Source organism: Abrus precatorius, unplaced genomic scaffold, assembly GCF_003935025.1.
Source record: "Abrus precatorius isolate BTA unplaced genomic scaffold, Abrus_2018 Scaffold10, whole genome shotgun sequence".
In the NCBI taxonomy this organism is placed as follows: domain Eukaryota; kingdom Viridiplantae; phylum Streptophyta; class Magnoliopsida; order Fabales; family Fabaceae; genus Abrus; species Abrus precatorius.
In genome coordinates, this window is record NW_020874292.1 from 28,389,267 (window position 1) to 28,412,919 (window position 23,653).

Sequence of the window (23,653 nt, forward strand, 5' to 3'; positions counted from 1 at the left end):
CCCGTTGTCAGAGTAATATTATTAAAATTAAAGTACCAAGTGTCGTATCCACAGGGACTGTTATTAAGAAATTTTTCCTTAATTGCGTAATTATTAATAAATATGAAAAAATAAACTTTGTTGATGAAATTGCTAAAAGTAAAAGAATAATAATTTAAAAGAAACAAATAATCTTGTGAAAATAAATTATAGAAAATTATAACTAAAGGTATTCAAAGGAAAAAGGCAAGTATCTAGACTGTAAATCCCCCTAAGTGTCTAAATAACTGAAATTCTTCTTCAACTACTTAGTTCCAAACCCTTATCGCTGCAGGAAATTCTAATTTAAATCAATACCTTTCTTAAGGATAATGATTCATAACTCTCAGTTGATTAATCAGAATCTCTTCCTTAATTAATACCCCTAGGTTGCATTAAGTTCATTATGAATTCCATAATTAAGGTTAATCCTAATACAGAAAACTCACGTCTTTCTATCTCTAGAAATACATTCAAGTCTTTTTAATTGAGCAATGTTAAATTCATGCAAGAATTTTACTCAAATTCAAACAAGAAAACAAGATAGAAGAAAATTGATACTACTCAATTAAACCCAAGATAAAGGAACATGAAATAGCATTAGAAGAATTCCAGAAAATTTAGTCAATTAGGATTCATTACGTCTAGATACTCAAAGGAAAGTTAGAACCTAAACATCTTGAAATTAAAATTATAAAAGAGATGAATAAAAGCGCTTGATCCTATCCTCTTGCCGTCTCTGAGTCTTTCGTCTCCAAAAACTCCTCCTCAGGTTTGAGTTCAGTTCTCCTTTTATAGGAATTATCCTAGGTTAAGTTTCTCGCAAAAGTTAAATTTCTGACGCGCGTAAAAGTACACGCCCAAGTACACGGCCATGTACTTGGCCGTGTACATCTCTGTTTTCTAATAGACGTCCTTCAGAGCTTTCCATAAAAGTACACGCTCATGTACACGACCATGTATCTGGCCATGTACATCTTTGGTTTTGATGATACACTTTAATTGACGCGACTAGTGAGATATACGCTTATATACACGGGCATGTACTTGCTCATGTATATCTCTGGCTTTTTTGTGTGGTTCAATTCCCAATATCTTTTAAAGCTTTTACTTCTTAATCCTTTTTCCTGAAATATGAATAAAATGAAATTAATAATAGTAAATTTTCTCAATGAATAGCTTAAAACTCTCAATTATCATTCATGAATTACAATGTAGGATCAAATATAGAAAGCATTTATCAATATAGAAAGAACAAGATTTGAGGTTGAAGAGGCCTTCAATCCGATCAAACAAAAGGGTGGTAACAAGTGGACTGTTGTTCTATGTAGAAAATACTATGAATGTGGGAGATTTCAGGCATATTGATATCCATGCTCACACGTGATTGCTGCCTGTGCATCGGTAAGTATTGACTTTTGGCAATATGTTGATGATGTTTACTCTGTGCAAAATGTCGTGAATGCATATTTATCACCATGGTTCCCCCTGGGAAATGACATTAATGTTCTTACACGCAATGAGTGGAAGTTATTGCCTGATAAGATGAGAATCAGAGGTAAGGAAAGATCCAAATCAACTCGAATTAGGAATGAAATGGATTAGATTGAGTCACAAAATAGATATAGATGTAGTAATTATCATCAAATTGGTCACAATGTACGTTAATGTACTTCTATTCAACCTAATGAGTAGTAATTGATAATGGCAATATGTTCATTATGACCCTATCCTCTTTTTATAAGAAATTTGCATAACATAAGATCATGTTAATCAAACGGTGTAAAAAAGTAAACAAAGAAACATATGTCATAAAACATCTAGTTAAGGTACATGTTCATAAATGACAACAATATCTGTTCTTATACATAACAATTATGGGTCACTAGTGGCCTTAAGAAGTCAATCTCTATCCTTGTGCGGTTGGTCAGGCTGAAGTGGTGTCAAGATGCACTCCTTATGTTGAACGACATCTATAACTGGATCCTCAGTATTGCCACTCTGTATCGGAGGGTCAGATGAAGAAATAGGCTCCATAATGCGATTCAAATCATTTTTCAACACTAGCATAGACTGACACAAGTCTCGCATCTCATCAAAGGTGAAAGAATCATGGCCATCAATCATCAAATAGTGGGCTCTCTCAAGACCATCACCCTACAAGTCAAAATTTTGTATGTTTAACAACATCATTACAAATCAACAACACAAAACTATTGACCATGCATAGGGTTAAGTTTTATTACACTTACAAGTAATGATGGACAACTGCATCTCTTGTCATCCAACGTCAAGTATGAGCTCTATACCACCGCATATACTCAAAGTTAGAACTTAGCTGACCAATCTAGAGGTCATTAGTCATGACCCAATGTCTCATCTCCCATATGTCTAACACATCCCTAAGCTTCTCTTCCCAATTCTCTGATGTCTTCCCTCGCAAGGTCAAGTCATGTAGTGCATCTAGCTAGAATGGGCGACGAGGTATATGTTGAAGCATACGAAATTGACGCATAACTCGATCAGGTTGGTGCCACTCACACACTTGAAAACATATCAAAGGCACTACAGCCCTCCACAAATCCATCACCTCATGACATATAGGGGGTAATGAATTAATTAGATCAACCGAATACGGTTGCCAAATTATCTGTAAATAAGGAACAAACATTAAGGTTAGTTTTAATAAATGATAAACAAATTGAAATATGACTATAATTTCATGTCTATTTGTTAATAAAGGTTCACCTCATCATGACTAAGCATGTCAAATTTATATCTATAATAAGATATGTCTTTCCTTCCTTTTCGATTCCTTTGGTTTGCCAACTACCTTAAAAAAAAGTCACAATAATGTCAGTACAAAAAATATGTTAATAAAAGTTTAACAAAAATTATCTTCATATTACCTGGTAGCATATGGAAGATGGAGTCGTGTGTGGGGGGATTATCAGGAGCTAGAAATGAAAACCTATCCCATGCCCACATGACAAGTAAAGTAGCTAATCCACCTAAACCATGCCGATCAATATTGGTGGCCATACACAGCTCTCTATACAATACTTCTAATACTGCAGACTCTCAACTATATTCACCAGTAACAGCAAAATCCTGTAGTAAAGGTAAGTACCTCACTGACACTCTACTGTTGGAGTGATCGCTCAATATAAAACTCTCAATCAACCGCAACATATAAGCCCTAGCAAACCGGGTGATCTGTAAGAGATTTTGTGCATGCATCGCCACATGGGTAAAATGTTGGTCTAGCCAACTCGTCTTCAAGAAGCTACCAACAAATGCATCACGTGATGGTCTAATCCTAGACTCTCCTCAACAATATCAACATAATTACCTCCAATAGGTGCTATGACAGGTCTTCTATCAATCCCTAAACCTAACAACACAGATATATCTTGCAAAGTGATCGTACACTTGCCTAGAGGCAAGTGAAAAGTGTGTGTCTCTGGCCTCTATCTCTCTACTAATGCAGTGATCAACGAGAGGTCTAATGGGAACTGACATACATGAACAATCCCAATAAATCCCGCAAGCTCTAATGTGAAAGGATCTCCTGTGGAACATTATCCAAACCAGCTAGAATATACTGACTCTTCCTAACCTTCAAAATAGGATGTTCCTGACCATCCCAAATATGTTCAGATACATGAATCTTCTGTAAGTGCAATAATGAAGGAACCTCTGGTTCAGGAAGAATGATCCTATTCTATCCTGAAATATAACATGTTAGTTTCATTGTTATTATGAAATATAACATGTTCAATAAATTCATAACATAAATTCTAATAATACAATTTCATATTTAATTTTTATTTTTATTACTTATCATTAATTAAAATATATAATCAATAATTTATTTCAACTAATTTGTATCATTCCAAAAATTTATATTACATAACTAATTTTTTTATTTCATTAAAGATTATGTTATGAAATTAATCTCATCTCATTAGTATCACTCTAAAATTTAAATTCAATAAACACATTTATTATTTCATCATAACTAAAATTATATAATTACAATTATTTATTCTAAATTATTTAATATCACTCCAATAACTTAAATTACATAACTAAATTTCTTATTTCATTAAACATTAAATTATTTAATTAAAATATATTAATCTCATCTTATTAGTATCACTCTAAAATTTAAATTTAATGAATATATTTATTATTTTATCATAAAGAAAATTATATAATTATATTTAGTCATTCTAAATTTTTTAATATCACTCCAATAATTTAAATCATAAACCATAATTTACCAATATTAGTTAAATTTTTTTCTTTCAAATATTTTATAAACTCAAATTTTTGCTATTGTAATTTTAATATAAATTAGTATAGTCAATTTTAACAACATGGTTTTTTAATGTTTAACTATAACTTTTTTTCTTTGGTAATTATCTTTTCATTAATCATAAATCAATATATCTATTTTATAATTTTTTTTAATATAAAAACAGAATTTATGTTATCATTTTATACATTGTTTTCTTATTTTCATCTCTTATGTAATTAATCAACCAATTTGATATAATTATTTTCTATTTTTCTATTCTAAATTTTATTTAACTATTTATTATTTTATTTAATTATTTTAATTATTTTTTACAATTTTATAAATTTACACTTCAAATTACTATAATAATTCTAAATGCAAACTCTAATTTTTTTTTTATCTTAATATTACTATCAAATTTTAATTATACAAATTTTGGTTATTTTTATATATCTACAAATTTACCAAAATTATTTTAATTTAATTTTTAATCTAATTATTACTAAAAAAAAATATTATAATCAATCAAGTTTTAAAAATTTAATTATAAAACTTCAATTTTTTATCTACCTTTTACTATTATAATAAATATAAAAATTAAATTTATTAAATAAATTGAAAAACCTGAGAGGCGGAGGTGGCGTTTTTCGGCGAGAGTTGATTCCCAACGACGGCAACAAGGAGTCTGAACGGCAGCGTCTCTCTGGCGAGCAATTCCTCTTCTCCGTTTAGCGACGATTAAGAAGGTAACCGGTTCTCTGAAGTTCTCAAAGTTTCAGTCCAACAACATCAGAACTCACTACAAACCAAGCCGATCTGGACACTTTTGTGCAATGGATCACGAATCTCACTCAAAAATCACTCTAAAATGATAAAAAAAAATACCCAGGTGAAGTTTCAGAAATGCAACAATGATGTTTTTCTCGAGCACCAGTAGAAGAGCGGAAGGGTAGAAGGGAAGAGAGAGACGCAGTAACCGTTGCCTCCGCTAATATGTGACCCAATCACAATGTTTCGTCTTTGAATCAGACGAAAAGAGTGTTTCATCCTCATCAATGATGAAACACGTTGGTTGAACCATGTGTCGGGAGGCGAGAAAATTTAATTCAAACTTTTTGACCGTTTTGTCTCATTCTTATAGAAACTATTGTACACGTGGCCAATTTTATAGAATTTCGTCTGTATTCTAGATGAATTTAATAAATAAATAAATAAAAATTAATTTTGCCTTGGTCAAATATGAAATCTGAACTGACGTGGCAACAATTTACTTCAAACAGTAAATTACTTTACTTTTAACTTTATTTTGGTAATTAATTTTTAAAAAATCATTATTTTAATCATTAAGAATGAGATAAATTACACAAATAATTATTTAAAACAGTTATTTACTTTCTTAATAAAACAATCGAAGCTTTTTTAATTAAACACAAGTAAAATACAGCGACTGATTTAACAGCATGTTATTATAATAGGTTTAAAGTTTGTGGGTGGAAAAAAAGAAAGAAAGAAAGAGAGTAGAGAACAGGGCATAATTTGAACATCTAAAATATCTTATAATAGACAATTGGGTCGGTCAAGACAAAAATAAAAGTCAAAGTTCAAATTCAAACTCTTAGTAGTCCATGGACCACGATGCTTTCACACCCACAAATTTGCCGCCTCAGGCCTTAGCTATAATAACAATATTGCCAATTTCATAATTTTAACTATAACATTTTTTATATAATAAATATATTCTTTATCAATAAAAGTTTATCATTTAAGGTTTAAGTTAACAATTTTTTCTAATAATAATAGCTATACTAAAGTATTAGTTAAAAAGTAACAAATATTATTATTTTTTAGAAAACGTAACAATATACTCAATTTACAATCCTAATGCCTTACTGCTTAATTTTTAATAAAATTTTATTATTATGTATTACTTTTTTATTTTTATTTATCTGTATAAAAATATACAAACCATAAAATTTAAGTATTACGTTAAAATTAATTGTTATATATATTTTTTTATATTCTTTTACCGCTATAAATTTTATATACTTATTTTTACCATATTATATTATTATCATTATTTTTTATTTTTCTTTTTCCGTCGTCTCCTATACCTAAAATTGAAAAATACACTTATCAGTTCCAATAATAATATTTATAAAATATATTAATATAAATAACTTAATCAAATATTTATTTACTAATTTTTTTATTATTAACATAACATATAATAAAAAATAAAAAATAAATGAACTAAAAAATATTATAATAAACTCTTTTAAATATTTCATAAACTTTTATAACATATTCAAAAAAATTTGGTTATCTATCTTAGTATATAATACTCACTTTTTAAGCTGTAAATAGATAGTCTTCCTTTCTCTCTATCTCTCTCCGTTTTCAATTTTCATTTACACCTTCAACGCCTCATCAGTCACATAACAAGTTACACACTTCTCTTCTCTTCTCTTCTCTTCTTTCTACAACCTCACTTTCACTCATAAATGTCTGCAACGTTGACTCAGACCTTGCACTGCTTGCACCATTCAGATGAAGGTGACAACTACACCTATGGCAACAGCACAAGCGTGAGTGAGATAGAGGAAGAGAACACCTCGCACGTGCACTTCAATCATGCTCCCAATCCTATGCTCACCATTAACGAAGAAGATACTGTTTATGTAGCCGTTGGTAAGGGCCAAAGTAGCATGGTAGCTCTCTCATGGACCCTCAACAACTTGCCTTCTCCATCTACCATGCTCTATCTCGTACATGTTTTCCCAGAGATCAACCACGTTCCAAACCCATGTAACCCTTCTCTTCCAATTTTCCCATCTCTCTCTCTCTCTCTCTCTCTCACTCTTAATTATTAATTTTCAATTACTATTTTTTATCTTTAATAATAAAACTTTGGTGCTTAGAAAGTGTTGTTGGTATTTTTTATTAATTAAAATTAAAATTTTATTTGGATGATTCGGTGTAATATTAAATAAAATTTTAATTGATAAACAACACTGCTGATAATTAAAGAATATCATATAACTTTTGTTCTTTCTTTGATTTCCTGTCTCAACGGTGGATGGGTGCAACTTGTTCGCTCTATGGGCCTACCAGTGACTGTGAGGTTGGATCTTAAACACCAAGTTGTTTTCAAGACCACAAAGAATTAATATTGCCTCTCAGGATCAAGGGATATAGAAAATGCTTCAAAGTTCTTTTTTCATTTTTTTACTTGAGCATTTGGCTTTCTTCACTTTAACCCAGGAATCAATTTTGAGGGCTTAAAATTTAAGATGATCCAAGAGTCAAGATATGAATGCTAAATTAAGATGGGGTTCTCGAGTCACAACAAGGAGTACAATGATTGAAAAGATTGTGAATTTCAAGGACAAATAGTCAAAACTCTTGTGGAATTCTTCAGATCAGATTTTTCCTTTCTAAATGCAAATACTTTCCTCAAGTTGAAATTTAAATGCTATTTTTAACTAAATGTTATGAGTCGAAAAATAAGATGTTTAATGTAATATTTAAGGTATGGGATTCTCTCACTTAATGAATTGATCTTTTAGGTTAAGTTCTATTCATATACTTTAATCATAATAATTATATTAGGAGTTAAGTTGTGGAAAGAGTTATCTATAAGCTAGATTAAGGTTGTTTCATATGATGGCAGTGGGAGTGGGAATGATTCCAAAGGAGCAAGTGAGTCCTGAGCAGGTGGAGAGCTATGTCGCCCAAGAAAGAGGCAAGAGGAGAGACCTCCTTAATAAGTTCCTCCAGTTATGCTCTGCTTCCAAGGTACTTATTGATCTATAACTAAAATTGTAAAATTGCAAATGCAAACATTTTTTTTTTCTCTCTTTCAAATTTCATCCAAAAGCAAGAAATGAAGTAACAAAAATATCAAACAGGTAAAAGTAGACACCATCCTGATAGAGAGTGACTTGATTGCAAAGGCTATCATTGACCTGATTCCCATTCTTCAAATAGGAAAACTAGTGATTGGAGCCAATAAATCCCAATTAAGGTAGAATGCTATACTATCAATGTATTCTATACAAGTTCAGCTTAGGCCTTCGTATACATTTTTTACATTTGAATGAAGCACTTACATTTTGGTTGCACAGAAAATTGAGATCAAGGAAAGGGAATGGCATAGCTGATCAGATACTTCAGAATGCTCCAGAAAGTTGCAAGGTGAGTATTTTATGTGAAGGGAAGGAAGTAAGAGAACAGATAACTAGAGCCACTGCTAATGATACTTCCATGGCCCTGAAAAAAGATCAGCAAAATGCTTCAGTTTCATGTGTTTGTTTTAACTTCTAAGCCCAAACTTTAGCATAGGGGATAGTTCCCTCAATGAATATTGGTTTTAGATTTTAGACTTTGTGTAGATGAAAAATTAAGTGTTTGAAACCAGAAGAGAATTTTCATGCAATATCACTGATTTTGTATAATTTGGTTGGGCTGCTAATATTTTTAATTTAAGGTAGCCCTATTGTAAGTGAGAACTGCAAGCTAAAGTCCATTAATTATGAAATATGTGAACTTTTTCTCTTCAATTTTTATGTTGTATCTCTATAAAAAGAGTAAATTTTGGTACAAAACATGGGTATTTTATTATGTACATTGCAATATTGACACTATACCGAAACAGTACACAAGTATGAAGTATCCTATTGCTTAAGACTTCCCTTGGATTTTGGCTGATAATTTTGTCTGCTCGAAAGTGTTTATTATATGATAAAAATAATTAGAACATAATTTATGACAAACTCATCTGAACTGCAACAAAGAGAAACGCGTATTGATAGTTAGTATATCTCATTGCAAACAACGAATTTCCCCATAAAGCAACAATTTTCTTAAAATGCATTTAGATAACTTTTTCTGAGGTATAGTTGCCAAGGACTATGATAAACGGTAAACATTAAGACAGTACCTAAACACAAGAGACATTAATACGAAGAAAGCATTTTGAAAACTGTAATGATCTATTTGGAATGAATAAACGTTGTCATAACACTAATTAAAGAATTACATATAAAATATTTATATAAAAAATATAATATTTAATATCATTCTTATTCTTTTTTATTAAATTAAAATTCATGCAATTTACTATTTTTATCTATACTTTTAAAAATCTTTTATACATATAATTAAATTGACTTAAATAATTTTTAGTTATTTTTTATTATAAATAATACTCTAATATTTTCTTGTATCGTATCATTTCTTGTGTATCCATTATCTATTTAAAAAAATAAATATATACATATTTTTAGTTTTATTTTAAAGTGAATATTAATATAAATTTATTAAAATTTAAATAAAAATATATTTTTATTTATTCCCATCAAATACAATTTCCCTTTGAGGATTTTTTTTCAAGGGAATCCGATTTGAGAGTAGAATTTATGAGGAAAAAAATCTCTAAAAGTTGAAATTGACACCAAGATATTAAATGAACGATCCAAAATTAATCGAAGAAAAAAAAATACATAGTGAAGAAAAGGAACTACTACTAAAGTGAGGATCTCAAGATAACAACTAAATATACTGCATATTATTGAATGATCTATGTGAATTCTTTGTAATGTTACATTAAATTGTACTTAAGTAAATATTTATGTATTTATATTGATAATATTTATGTAATTTATGTTTATTTATCAATTCAATTCTTGATTTTATTATTTTATCTATATTCCAAATCCAACTAACCCTAGAAGGTACAAAGGAAAGTCCCCAAGAACATTTCTCATATCCACATATTCTTGGGCGGTTTTATATGGGACAACTAGTCTGACTTAGACCACATCACCATGACTCATTTATATTTGAACTCTCTCTCTCTCTCTCTCTCTCTCTATATATATATATATATATATATAAAAGGTTTGGCATACACACTATTTTTCTATTGTTATTTTATTGGAGATCTTTAGAAAAAGAATTTGATAACTTGTCAAATCTCAATTTGTTTGTACAACATATATTATTACTTTTTTATATCAATTTAAAATTTACTTAATTTCTTTTGATTTTATATTAATTTATTAGTTTATATATTATATAATGTTAAACTATACATCCAACAATGGTTGGTTACAAGGAAAAATACCTATAACCCTAAGTAAACTTTATTTGTAGTATCACGGATTTAAATTTAGAGGTCTTCATTTTCAGAAGATGATGGATTGATTCAAGGACTAATTTCACACTATAGCTTGCAAAAATTCCCAATCAAAAATTAAAATTAGTATTTATATGACATGACTTTTTATTTAGTCCCGGGTGGACTAGTAAACCATAAATTAATATATGTTTTAGCAACGATTAGTTCGATTTAAAAATATTTGAAAAAACTATTATTTGGTTGAATATTTAATTACTTTATAGTGAATTTATAGAGGTGACAAATAATTTTAGTAAGAACAAAATTTGAGTATAATTTATTTAAATTTTTTACTATCATTTTTTAATTAAAATTAAAATGTTATTTCAATAATTTGTAACAAATTTAAATGCGTACTTTTTACTAAGTAAAAGTTTTAATTATTTAAAAACAACACTAAAATACCTGAAATTACGCCTATATTTTATCTTTTTATAGATCACCCGAAGTTTGGAAATTTTGCATATTTGTAACATTATTATTGTGCTTGAATAATTGAAAAGAAAGGTAATTTAAGAATCTATATCTTCCTTACTCACAACAAATTTAACCATGAATACGGAAAATTAAAGATGATTGGTTTTTAGTATTATCGTCGTGAGTTTACGTTAGACTCATAGACTTATATAATTATACAGCTAATATTTAATTATATTATATCCTCCTAAGTATATAATATGATTAATTATTAGCTTAGAGTTAAACTTTAATTAATTAACCAGTGTCTAATGTAGTCGTTATCTAATCTTACCGTGTGAAAGAAATGGCATCATCAATTTAGTATATCATTCTTTCTCGCACTTTTTATAAAAAATAAAAAATTAAATCATCAGATCAAGAAAAATAATTAAGTATGTTATGTTTTTCATAAATATAAATTTTATTTAAAAATATCTATAATATTAAATGATGTAATAAATCTTAAATTTTAAAAGAAATTTAATAATTAATATATTTTAAATCTATTATTTATTTCTTATAAAAAGGAGCGGAAGGAAAAAAGAGTATTGCTGTGTATATAATTTGAGTTTAATGGAGGTGTTTGGCCATAGTTTACCTCATGCCAAAAGGCTAATTCTAATTATGTTCACAACCTTACTCTCTCAAATTCATTTCCTTTTCGGCTTTTTTATTTTGTCCTTACCTTCCGTATTACCTTTGTTTTTTATTTTAATTCATTAATCAATTCTCTTCGTATCACTTTCTTTAATTTTTATAAAATAAAATTTGTTTGTACCCTTTTGTCCTGTACACAAATACGCGTAATCCATGATACCATTCCTCTAATCTATATGCATCCTCAAGTTGCTGAAGTTTCGTTTTAATTACGCTGAAACAATGAAACTCTAATTTAATACAAAAGGACTAACAACACTACATTGATTGAAATTGATTAAAAATTATATGAATAGACAAAATTTACTCATATTTTTATATTTTTTAGTAAGTTTTAACTAATAAAAATGTGTTAAAAATAAGGTAAGGTTAAGAGTGTGGTCTCTTAGCAATTCTGGTAAAAAAAAATCCAAGTCAAATCTTTAATTTTTTAGTTTTTCCTTTGCAATAACAAAGTCTACAAAACCATAGGAGAAACCAAGTTGATGTAAACTTGGGCACAAACGTTGTATCTCAACGATGTCAAAGGAAAAGGGTGATGAGTGTTTGCAAAACGATTTCAATGAAGAAACCGCAAGTTGCACATGCGGTTTCATTGGATTCAGGAGAAACCAAGTGTTTGATTGCAGCCAAAGCTGCAACAACAGGGAGATAAGTAATGTAAATGAAGATTCAGAGGAGCTATTTGAGATCAATCTCAAGGAGCCATTGGATACAATATCAGAAGACTGTGAGAGCAGTGTGTTCTCTTTTGATATTCACAACCACAAGGATATTGTTCATGTGGCAGTGGACCATGCTGGAGAATCAAGCATGGAAGCACTTTTATGGACTTTGAAACATGCTGTCACACCCTCTACTACTGTTTGTCTTATACATATTTTTCCTGAAATTAGGCTCATCCCAAGTCCATGTAAGTCATGTTCTTATATTTTGTTGTTCTTTATTTTGTCTTTTCCTTCTCTGTTCCTTTGTTAGATGGTTATGGTCAAATTAATACCTTTTTAGGACCAAATTACTGTATAAGATTGGTTACTTGATAGTCCTTGTAAAATGGTATTACTTCAAGGTTATATTTGAATATCTAACAGTAAAATGATAGGAATGGAATAAAATAGAACTCAATAGAATGAAATAAAATTACTACTTTATTATTTTAATATATTTTGATAAAATAAAAATTTAGTTTAATTTTCATCATTTATACCAAATTAAGAGAGGATATAAAGTAATGTTTTAGATGAAATGGAATGGAATCCATTCCATTTCTTTCTTATTTAATAAATCCAAATAATATGTCATATTAAAATTCCATTCCATCCCACTCTAATTTTCACCAATCCAATCATAAGTAGAGTTGGTGTGTGAGCAGAACAAACTGTACCATTTTATTGTTCCTTTCTAGTAGAATCAAAACGACTTTTTATCCACATATTATGTTTTGTTTCATTTTTAAAACGCACCAAATAAAATTTAATCCATATGTTATGATGTGTCCATTCTAAGATGTCTATCAAACGCTATATCAAATGAGAATATTTGAGTTTTATTGGTATATCATGCAAAAGAATTTCAACTTAAGTTGTTTGATATCGTTGGTGCAATTCAAGGGATGGATAACAAGAGTGTTTCCATTTTAACTAATAAAGCTACCAATTCAGCTATTATTTTGTGTTCTTGATCGTCTTCCTTTTAATATGCTTGATGGCAGTTGGAAAAATTCCAAGGAGTCATGTAAAACCAGAGTATGTTGACTTTTACTTGGCTCAAAAGAAAGGCCAGAGGAAACTACTCCTTCAAAGGTTCATTGACATATGCATTGATTCAAAGGTAAACAAATATAAGATCAGTTTATTTGGACACTAGTCCTTTTCTATATTAGTTATAGATAAATAATGGTAATAACATACAGGTAAATGTGGAGGTGTTGCTCATCGAGGATAACAATGTTGCCAAAGCCATAGTAGACCTTGTTAATGATCTTAGCATAAGGAAATTGGTGATTGGAATTACCAAATATACTTTAAGGTACCATGTCCTGCAATATCTGAAATTAAATTAATACCAATAATCTTTTGCTAATGTGTCAGTTATTTTATTATTGTGATATTTAACAGATTTGTCTCTAGAAGAAGAAATGCCATAGCAGATAAGGTCCTCAAGAATGCACCCGAAATCTGTGATGTTAAAATAATATGCAATGGAAAGGAAGTGATTGATCAGATGATTGGTTGCACTTCATCATACTCCTCTGACATTAGCAGTTCCAGAGTTTCACAAGAAGGAGATGAATCCCATCGTTTTGTTCCTCTTATACGTTTTATCCCCAATCCTATATGTTTATTTAGACCCGGATTTTAATCAATGAAAATGTATAAGAACTCAATTGTTTTTCGTTGACCCATGTTAATAATTAGAGACAATGAATATGCTTCTTGTACAACTTTTGCAATCATAACCATGCCTTATTTCATTACGATAAAATGGATCTTTAAATTCAAATGAAGCCACCGAATATATATAATTGTAGTGCAATTGTACAAATTACATTACTCAAGATCTAGAGTACATACTCTTAAAAAAGGGGGTTAAGATTAAAGGTGATTTATTTTGAGCTTTTTCTTTTTCTTGTATGATCTGTTTGCTGTAACTTGTGCTAGTTGCAAAGTCTAGACTATGTGTTAGTTATACATGGTTGTATCTAAATATTGAAGATATATAAAAAAGGGTTTTATTATCTATATATACGCACACAAAACATGCAAGAATTTGGGATGATCATTTTAGTAGTTCAAGTAGTAAAGGGGTATGCTTTAGATAATCTATTATCATCCATTAATCTGTATGTTGTTCGTGAAAGAACGTAGAAATTGGATTTAAATGTGTTGAACTTTCAATCTTTGGAAATTTCCTACAACTTAATTGTTATTTGGATTATGAATAATGATGAATGACCTGCAACGTGCTCATGTTACAAAAGATCGCAATAGAAACCAGATGAAAATTCACTTGTGCCACGTAACTAACAAAAAAATCTTGGTCAGAAGAAAAATAACAAAAATTATCTATATCCACATAAGTTTTTGACATTATAATTAGATGATATTCGGGTGACTTTGTTAGCAATTTGTCTAATTCATGTTTTTAGACTGGCAAAGGCTAATAACTAAAGTTGAAATTCATAGGTTAGGATTTAAAAACATTTGATCATGTATCTTCTTCATGCATCACAAAATATTGTCATCATTAAACTGATATCTTACATCAACTAAGTACTTTTGTTAAAAGTATATGCAGTTTTTTTCCTTTTCCTTTTACTGCCTTGGAGCTGTATTATTTTGGGTTTAAATGTTGAAGAGTATTAAATATGGATCCAGATTTTCTCTCGAAACTGGACATTTACTTTGATTTTATATTTTTTCTTAAAAAAAATGTAAAATTTTGTTTACAGAATTTTCTCTCGTAATTGGACATCCAGTTACATTCATTTTATATTTTTGTTTAAGAAAAATATAAATTTTACTCTCTTGAAGAGGAACAGAACTTCGCAAATTAAACCATTTTCAAATTGCTAAACCGATCAAAATAAATAAATAAAAAATCAATCAACCCAAAAACTAAAAAAATTGCATATAGTACAGTTTAATTCAATTTTCAGATTATATTATTTTTATTATATTTTCATATAAAAAATATTTGTTAATTTCATGGTATAGTGTATCACTTTAATTTATTTTAAATTCTTATTTTTTCAATTGAATATTTTTTATCTCTATCGATAATTTATTTTTTTTATAATTTATGTGTTTAATCATCGTTTCTTGTTTTTACAACCTGTAGTTAAATCCATTAGTTTGTTTTGTAGAATAAAACATACGAAATGCTAAAGAAAACGCAACCTGCAGCATGTCCAATAACCCAGGGTACCCAGCTTTTCACAGCAATGTTCATGGAAAGAGAATTAACCATCTAGCTATAATTGTATATATGAGAAAAACAAATTGACTATTTTGCATTTTAGTTGATTTTGGGATTTAGATGCTACTGTTCTTGAGATGACACTGTAATTCAGGCAATGGTGAGCAGTTCCTAGGCAGAAAAATGTCCTTTTTCTTTGATGACATGACACTAATTTTCGAAAGAAAACAAAATTTTGAATGTGTTTGAGTTCAGGTCTAAATAGCAACTGCATTTTGCTGGATGCCCATGTGCTCCACTTTCCACAATTGCATACTTACCATTGGGACCTTAAAGAGCATCATCATCATCACCACCACCACCATTGGCTGGCTCAAATTCCTAGTGCTTTGGCAGTCATGTTCTTTTATGCCTTTGAGATGCAGAGAAGCCATTCATTAATAATGCCATACAAATTTGAAACTGCAAATAGCCAACAAAAACAAACATACAATTCCTCATCATCTGTTCCTGAAACATTGAAAAACAGTTCCTCCCCTCTTAACAGAAACCATTTGCAATCAATATTGTCTATCTCTAGAAGAAATCAAACTCCAGATAATTATCAGAACCTTTCTGATTAGGTATTGACATGTGGTTAACAGCCTTTTCACCACCAGCTGATGAAGCTGGGGAAGGTATCTTCTCAAACTCTACAGGCTTTGGGATCTCAGGGGGGGTAGCACATCTGATCAGTGCCCAATTCACACCTTCAAAGAAGGGATGTTGCTTAATCTCGGTGGCGCCTCGTTTATACGCCAATCTGTGCTGAGGTTCCTTTACAAGCAACCCCCTTATAAGATCCCTTGCTGCAAAACTGACAACAGGTGCTTCTGGAAATCGCAGGGGCTGACCCACGACGTTAAACAACGTAGCTCGGTTTCCAGATCCCTTGAAAGGAGTTTTACCGAACAACAGCTCGTATAGAAAGATCCCGAAAGTCCACCAATCAACTGCACTCCCATGACCTTCACCCTTAATGATCTCAGGTGCCAAGTATTCATGGGTTCCAACAAATGACATAGACCGAGCATCAGTAGGCTCGGCAATAAGCTCAGGTAACGGACTCACTTGGTTGCCAATTTCGGTTTTGGGCTTCCGGTCTTTCTTCGATTTGCTCGAAAAGAGGCGGGGTGAAAAGCATGTAGTAGGAGCAACACATGATGGTTGGATGCAGGAAGGTGGCTCAATACATGCAGGTTGGACACAGTAAACAGGATTCTTTCTTAAAGGTTCAGAATCCGTGGATGAGGTTTTAACAAGGGTTGGACTAACAGCACAGCGGAGGGAAAGATCAAAGTCAGAGAGCATAATATGTCCGTCATCCCTAACAAGGACATTTTCTGGCTTAAGGTCACGGTAGACAATCCCAAGCATGTGTAGGTACTCCAAAGCCAGTAGGACCTCTGCCACATAAAATCTGCAAGTTATGATGAAATTAGCAGTTGTTAACATCAAATCAAATTAACATAATTGCCAAGTTAGGCTAAATTATAAAATATGAAAAACAGGAAAAGAGATCAAGACTAGGCTTAAGAAGCATCAGACATCTCAATTCAGCTGACAGATTTTATCATAAATTGTAGATGTTAAGGGATCTGAGCATGTTCAAAAGTCATTTGCACTGAGTAAATATCCCAGTAAGGAAAGAAAAAAAAAGGCTGAGTTGTTATAATATTAATGACAATTAAGCTTTCAACTTAATTTATCTATCTTTCCACAAACAATGCAATCATCCAATGCAAAACCAATTTTATATTTGAAATTGTCTGGAACACATTATTTGACTTCATATATATAAAAAAAACTAAATGCATCATAAACACATGAAAAGTAAAACATGCACACGTGCAAACCCACAGGTTAAAGAAATTCATCACAACCTCCACCTATACTTATCATGCATGCATGGCACAGGAGCATCCTAGGCTCATTCAATGTTCTTACCATATTAAGTAATTAGTTTTAGGTGATTGTATGATTGTAACGGGATCTACAAACAAGGATAATGCAATTTGACCATTAGAATTAAGTTGCTTCAGTACAGTGCAGCAATTAGAGCAAAAAGGGTATGTGGGTGCACAAATAAGGATGATCCCCCACAACAACTGCCTACATTAATACTCATGGGATTTCCCAGGGAAAATTTTGAAAAAAAATACTGTGGTTATAATTACAAAACCCTGAAAAGATTCAAACTTAGTTTCCTCCCCTTTAGACTACACCAAGCCACTAAAGCCACACTGTATCTGGAACTGGATCCAGTTTTCACATGAAAGCAACACATCACCGGTGCACAAATGACAAATCCATGTTCCCAAAACAAAAACATAGTTCATTTCAAGCAGAACAGAATATCCAGGGTATATTGTATGTAATTTATACTTCGTATTTAGATATTTTTATTTGAGGTTATAAATCTTGTAAAACATAGCAGATTGCATGTTTCATGCAAACAAAATTGTAGAAACATTTACCTTTTTGTGGCAGAGAATTAAACTAGAACTGATGTAAATCAGCGGAGTAGCAACTAAAACATATATGAGAAATAGGGAAAATCAAAGGATAAATACAGTAAGTATTATAACCAGCACAAAAGAACCAAAATTGTGTTATAACTTAAACATACTTTACTGCCTGCTCAGGAAAATGCTTCCCTGGTTGCTTCTGCCTAAGTGTATGGAGGTCTCCACCTGGGCAGAATTCCATTACCAAGCATGAGAATTTCTCTGTCTCAAAATGGGTGTACAAAGTTGGGAGAAATGGGTGGTCAAGCGACTGCAGAATTTCTCGTTCGGTCTGAGCACGAAGTAGCTTTTTACGACTTGCTAGGGACCCTTTGTCCATTACCTTCATTGCAAAGTAACATTTAGTTCCACTCAACTCAGAGAGGTACACACTACCAATATCCCCACATCCCAGCCTCTTCAACAGTCTAAAGTGACCTAAACCCAATACCCCATCTCTACTTCGAACCGCTTGGATAGCTTCCCATCTCAAGTCATTTGCCTTGTGAGGCTTGTTTATGCTGCTACTAAAGCTACTACAAGTACTCTCATCACTCACATCACTGCTTGTACTTCCTCTGCAAATACTGCTCTTACCACTCTCAACAAAATCAGCTCGATCGCTGATCTTGGCACTTCCACTTGTCTTTGCAAGACTGCTGGCCCCATCACTAACTTTGGCAGAAACAGAACTGTTCTTCATACTACCATATTCCGATGTCTTTTTATCTTGATCAATAGAGCTTTCCTGCGAGCCTATGTTCTCGTTAACAGCATGATTCACTCCTCCAGATGCTTTGTCCAGAACAGATGAGGAAGCACGAGAACCACTCTTATTATTCAAGGAATCAGCAGACCCTTTGTGGATTGAAACTCCAAACTTCTTGCTTTCAGCAATTTCTCCAGTATTCTGCTTGGTGGACGTCTTTTCCACAGACTTTGATAAATCCTCAGGAGCAGCCAGCTCAGGTTTTCCCGTCTTTGGAACTGGCAGTGAAGAAGATCCAAAGTCTTTTGCTTCAAGGGTTTGAATCCCAGCCGTCTTCTGATGCTGCTTTGGGAGAGCTCTAGCACTAGTTTTTGAGTCCATCAGAAATGCTAAAGGATTTCAATTGAGATCAGATTGACCAAATCCATGGCTTAACATCCATTTATGGTTTCAAACAACCTATTAAAGGCATCAACATCATATAGAAGCTGTCAGCCATCACACCACACAACGAAAAACATGCGCAGTTTAACAACTATATGTTGACACTTGACAGAGACTCATCTACCAATCTATTAAGAAATACATCAAACATCAATGAAATTAACACACAATTAGCTCACACTCAACAAGAGAACAATAGATCCATCAATAAGTGAAACAGTTCCTCCCACCGATACATAACACAAAGTGCATCACAACATAACCAAACCAAAGCACAACAAAAGAATCAACCAACCAAGACCTCAAACTTCAGCTGAGTAAAGCCACATGCTATTATATTCATGAACAAACATTGGACAGAACCGAAAAACCAGTTAGCAAATCAACAACATATCGCCAAAAAAGAAGGAAACTTGAGCTGTGGAACTGCATGCAGAACATGATCAAATTAGTAAAAGCTCAATAGTGATGAGTAACCAACAAGACAAGAATCAACATCAAAAAGCAAAAATTCATAGAACAACTATAAGCATGAGTCAAATTTGCCAGCAAAAGGTAGAATGAATGTTTTGGGGTGATGCAAGGGTACTAGGAAGGGGGGGAAATTACCACAAGCAGGTACATGAGAGAGATCCTGAGACAATTGAATAAAAAAGGGATCTTGATCAAGGAAACACGGTTTGTAGAGGTATCTGAGGCAGATCCAAAGGGGGAGAGAGAGAGACCCAGATGCAAAAAGAGTTGAACTTGAAGGGTTAAGGAGCAAACAGAGGATGAGAAGAGTTGGAAGAGGGAAAAAGGGAAAGTAAGAAGAGCCCAAAAGAGTACCTAATTTCAAGGATCAGAACTCAGCTTCGTTGCTTTTGCAGTGAGAGAGAGAGTAGCACTGTGGGTTGGGAGCTCCTGGTAGCTTAGAGAGAGAGAGAGAGAGAGAGAGAGAGAGAGGAGTCAAAGGTAAAGCAAAGCTTTTTTCTTTGTTCAATAATTTCAATGGTTTTTTGTCGCCAAAACCAAGAGAGGTCCAAATCACTAAACAGTTCTGAGGTCTTGCACCTGTCTGTCATGCCTTTGCCCAAATAATTCTTTTATCTTTTTCTTTTTAAATTTATTTCTTCTACTTTTATTGCAGTATTATTTTTGTTTATATTTACTATATTAAAATATAACCTTTTTTTCCCTGTAATGTTTAGCGAATATCAATGTCATCATTATTTTCTTTAAAGAATTGAATAATATTTTGTTTATATTAATATGAAACATTTTATCTTACATATTTGTGAGGTGGTGGAGGTGTTAGGATTAAAAAAATAAACATATAAAAATAAAAATGTAATAATAAATATTTTAACATAACATGGTCTGTGTATAAATATTTATGGATAAATAAAGTCAACATTTTTCATTATTTCCTAAAATAACACTAAGACCTTCAATTTTTTCAACGTTTCCATAAAATAGGTGATTACATCATTTTTAAGCTAATTTAGGTGTTGATTTGCAAAGGAAAGAAATTTTTTTATAGATAATTTGGCAGCTTTATCATTAGAATAAACTTATGTTTTCGTTAAAATCAGTTTTTAAAAATAAATTTAAATAATTTTAAAATATTTTATGAAAAGTATTTATTGTATTTTTAACATGATAAATATTTTCTTAATTAATGAAATATCTTTACTTGTAGTTGCTTTAAAAATAAATATTAAAAATCCCATAAAATAATGGATTAAATCTTAATTTAATTTTTTCTGCAATATTCCCTCCACTTGTAACCAAATTTTGAACTTAAAAAATTAATTAAAGAATTATGCTAATAAGTGTTCTTAAGAGTATAGATTAAATAATTAATAAATAATATTTTTTTACAAAATTATGTTAAAATAGATTACTAATTTTTTAATAAAAAATATTTTAAAATTTTAATTAGCATTTTAAGAGTGTCAATTAATATTTTCTTAAATAATTGTTAATGATTGGATATTTCCATTTAAAAAATCTGAAATCACATGTTATTGAGGGAGGAAGCGTGGCGAGGTTGAATAAGACGACAATTTCCCTAGAGTGTGGAGCATCTAATAGGTGGTGACCATCCTATCATCCTATTATTTTCCTTTCAACCCCAAAATATAACCCAAAAGAAAAAATAAAAATCATAAACAAAACAAAACAAGGAAGCAAGAAAGAAAATAAAATAAGAAAGAAAGAAAGAAGGAAGGGGGAAAAAATAGTTTTCCTATATACAATAATTGTTATTATGATTATGTTTGCATGAAGTCATTTGATGTAAATACAAATTTCCATCACTTAAGCCGACATGAAGATTTTTGGTTGCCTAAAATGGGTGCTACTTTCCCTTGCAGTCAATAAAATGAGCAAGTAATGGACCAACGGTCCATGGGAATGTTTGGGTGATCCAATGAAAAATAGAGGTGTATTACTGAATCATCTAAGCTATAATAAGTTTTGGTGGACCATCCATTGCACACTCACTGCAATGCCCATTAAAGCTTTTGATTATGTATGTACCAAAAGAAGTGGCTTTAATTTCATTGCAAAATAGGAACTACGTTCATTGGGGCTTGTAAATGAGAAAACCCCTCCTTATCTTGCAGTGCTATCCTACCAATTACGTTAATTATTCTCAGTGTCTTTGCTATACTAGCCAAGCAGGGCCCAGCCTCTAAATGCTATGCTATTGCTGTGATGGGACAAGGGATCACACATGGATCACTCATCCCCTATGTGTGTGCAAATGAGAAAGAGAAATATATAGGCTGCATTAATAAATGACCTTTTCATTACTAAGAGTTTGGCTCAAATTGAATTCATTAGAGCTTTAACAAATTGGTCTATGGCTTTGTTTTCTCGAAATAAGTGACTTTGCACAACTGTATCAGGTCCCAATTGAGTATGAAATCTAATAAATAATAACAATTGAGGTGGTTGGAATTCATTTTTCCATATGACCCCCCCCCCCTCCCTCCCCATAAATAAATAATATTGACCTTAGTTTTTCTGGTGTTTCATGTAATCCAAATATCTCTCTTTCCAAAAAGCATCCAGATATCTCTACTCTGGTACATCCACAAACACCTTTTTCTTATTTTGACAACCAGGATGAGATAGCAAGCAAGAGGGCCAAGTAAACAAGTACACATTATGTGTCCAAATATGAACAACTAATCTTTTAAGCTTTAACCACAATTGGATTCAGGGTTTAAAAAAAGAATGTTAATTTATTGAGAACTATCACTATAATTCTTCCCTTTAATATCAACCACAAAATTAACACAAATCAATGATAACACATATAACATACCCCCCCCCCCCAATATATACATTTATTATTTAGGACATGACCAAAAGTGTCCACTTCAAACATCAACGAAATGTTTCTTTCTTTGCTTTTGCTTTAATAATTCTCTTTTCTCATCTCGTGTAATATTTTTCTAACACTAGTTACGTGTGAGCAATTGCGCACCAAATGGGAAAAATCTGAAAAACGACAATAAATCAACTTTGGACTGTGACTTTATTTTTTACCAATGTTTTGTTTGATTGCTCATGTCGTGGACAACTTTCTTGGTTAAAGTCACTGTCTAGAGTCATTCAGCAATGGCCACATGGGGCAATAAGGGGAGGTAGTGACCTTCAACTTTGGGGTTAACATTAGGATTAGTGGGTTTTGGATTTTGACTCCCAATATATAGTACATAAGTTTGGTCCCAAGTTAAAGGCAAAGTAGGGCACTTCACGCTTCTCTGGTCCTTTCCCTCTCTCAAACAGACACTTTGTTTTCTTAGTTGCTTTCCTCTTTTTCATAGACTCCACCCCCTCCCTAAAAACAATTTTCCTCGGTCAAACAAAACTTTATTTGGGCCAATTTATCCTTTTATATATAGGCTCTTTTCGTTACAGAAAATGTTGAATGATGATAAGATTTTTCTTTGCCTTCTTTTTTTTTCTTGGTCTTGAAACATGTGATTTCTTGAGAGTGAGTGGAAGCCAAACTAAGGTAGCTTTTCTCAAATACAAAAAAATAGCGTCAGCTTTTATGTCTTGAGTTTAAGTTGCTCAATAGAAAACATTTGAAAATGTTGCTTTTGAAAGTAATAATATTGATCTATTATTAATCAGCTTAAGCTATAGTCATCTAAATTTGCTACTCCAAAGAAATTATTCAAAAAATACTTAGGCTAATGTAACAAGTTTGACAAGATTTTCGATAATGGGATATTTGTGATACTAGTCATTTAATTTTAAAAGTTCCACCTCAATAAAAACCAAAAAGTAAAACAAAATACTTCAATTGTTTGCCCAATGAGATAGAAGCATTGCAGTTTCTAAACTACTCAAATTGATAGACAAACACCAAGTATCACGCTGTGTCAAAAGAGAATTAATAATCAACCCACGGAACTTGA

General features: G+C 31.4%; 3 protein-coding genes across 6 annotated transcripts; 2 read left to right on the top strand and 1 right to left on the bottom strand.

The window, feature by feature from the left end:
* The first annotated feature begins 6,642 nt into the window (after positions 1–6,642).
* On the top strand, positions 6,643–8,876 carry LOC113852731 (U-box domain-containing protein 35-like). 2 transcript variants are annotated; one of them, XM_027483087.1, is made up of 4 exons: positions 6,643–7,126; positions 7,992–8,116; positions 8,230–8,345; positions 8,446–8,876. In XM_027483087.1, the coding sequence occupies exons 1-4, from the start codon at positions 6,823–6,825 to the stop codon at positions 8,642–8,644; spliced, it is 744 nt and encodes a 247-aa protein (XP_027338888.1). In that variant the 5' UTR covers positions 6,643–6,822; the 3' UTR covers positions 8,645–8,876. The 2 variants fall into 2 exon arrangements, with proteins under 2 accessions (XP_027338888.1, XP_027338889.1); XM_027483088.1 differs by having other exon boundaries at positions 6,722–7,126; positions 8,424–8,546.
* Positions 8,877–12,134: 3,258 nt separating this feature from the next.
* On the top strand, positions 12,135–13,976 carry LOC113852199 (U-box domain-containing protein 35-like). Its single transcript, XM_027482439.1, has 4 exons — positions 12,135–12,528; positions 13,327–13,445; positions 13,528–13,643; positions 13,745–13,976. The coding sequence occupies exons 1-4, from the start codon at positions 12,135–12,137 to the stop codon at positions 13,974–13,976; spliced, it is 861 nt and encodes a 286-aa protein (XP_027338240.1).
* A 1,591-nt stretch (positions 13,977–15,567) lies between these two features.
* LOC113869784 (serine/threonine-protein kinase D6PKL2-like) lies at positions 15,568–20,291 on the bottom strand. 3 transcript variants are annotated; one of them, XM_027506275.1, is made up of 4 exons: positions 20,061–20,211; positions 19,842–19,924; positions 18,202–19,247; positions 15,568–16,992 (listed from the first exon to the last, which is right to left on the bottom strand). In XM_027506275.1, exons 3-4 carry the CDS (start codon positions 19,167–19,169, stop codon positions 16,110–16,112), a joined length of 1,851 nt encoding a protein of 616 aa, XP_027362076.1. In that variant the 5' UTR covers positions 19,170–19,247; positions 19,842–19,924; positions 20,061–20,211; the 3' UTR covers positions 15,568–16,109. The 3 variants fall into 3 exon arrangements, with proteins under 3 accessions (XP_027362076.1, XP_027362060.1, XP_027362068.1); XM_027506259.1 differs by lacking the exon at positions 19,842–19,924 and having other exon boundaries at positions 15,569–16,992; positions 20,061–20,291; XM_027506267.1 differs by lacking the exon at positions 20,061–20,211 and having other exon boundaries at positions 15,607–16,992; positions 18,202–20,042.
* Positions 20,292–23,653: the final 3,362 nt, after the last annotated feature.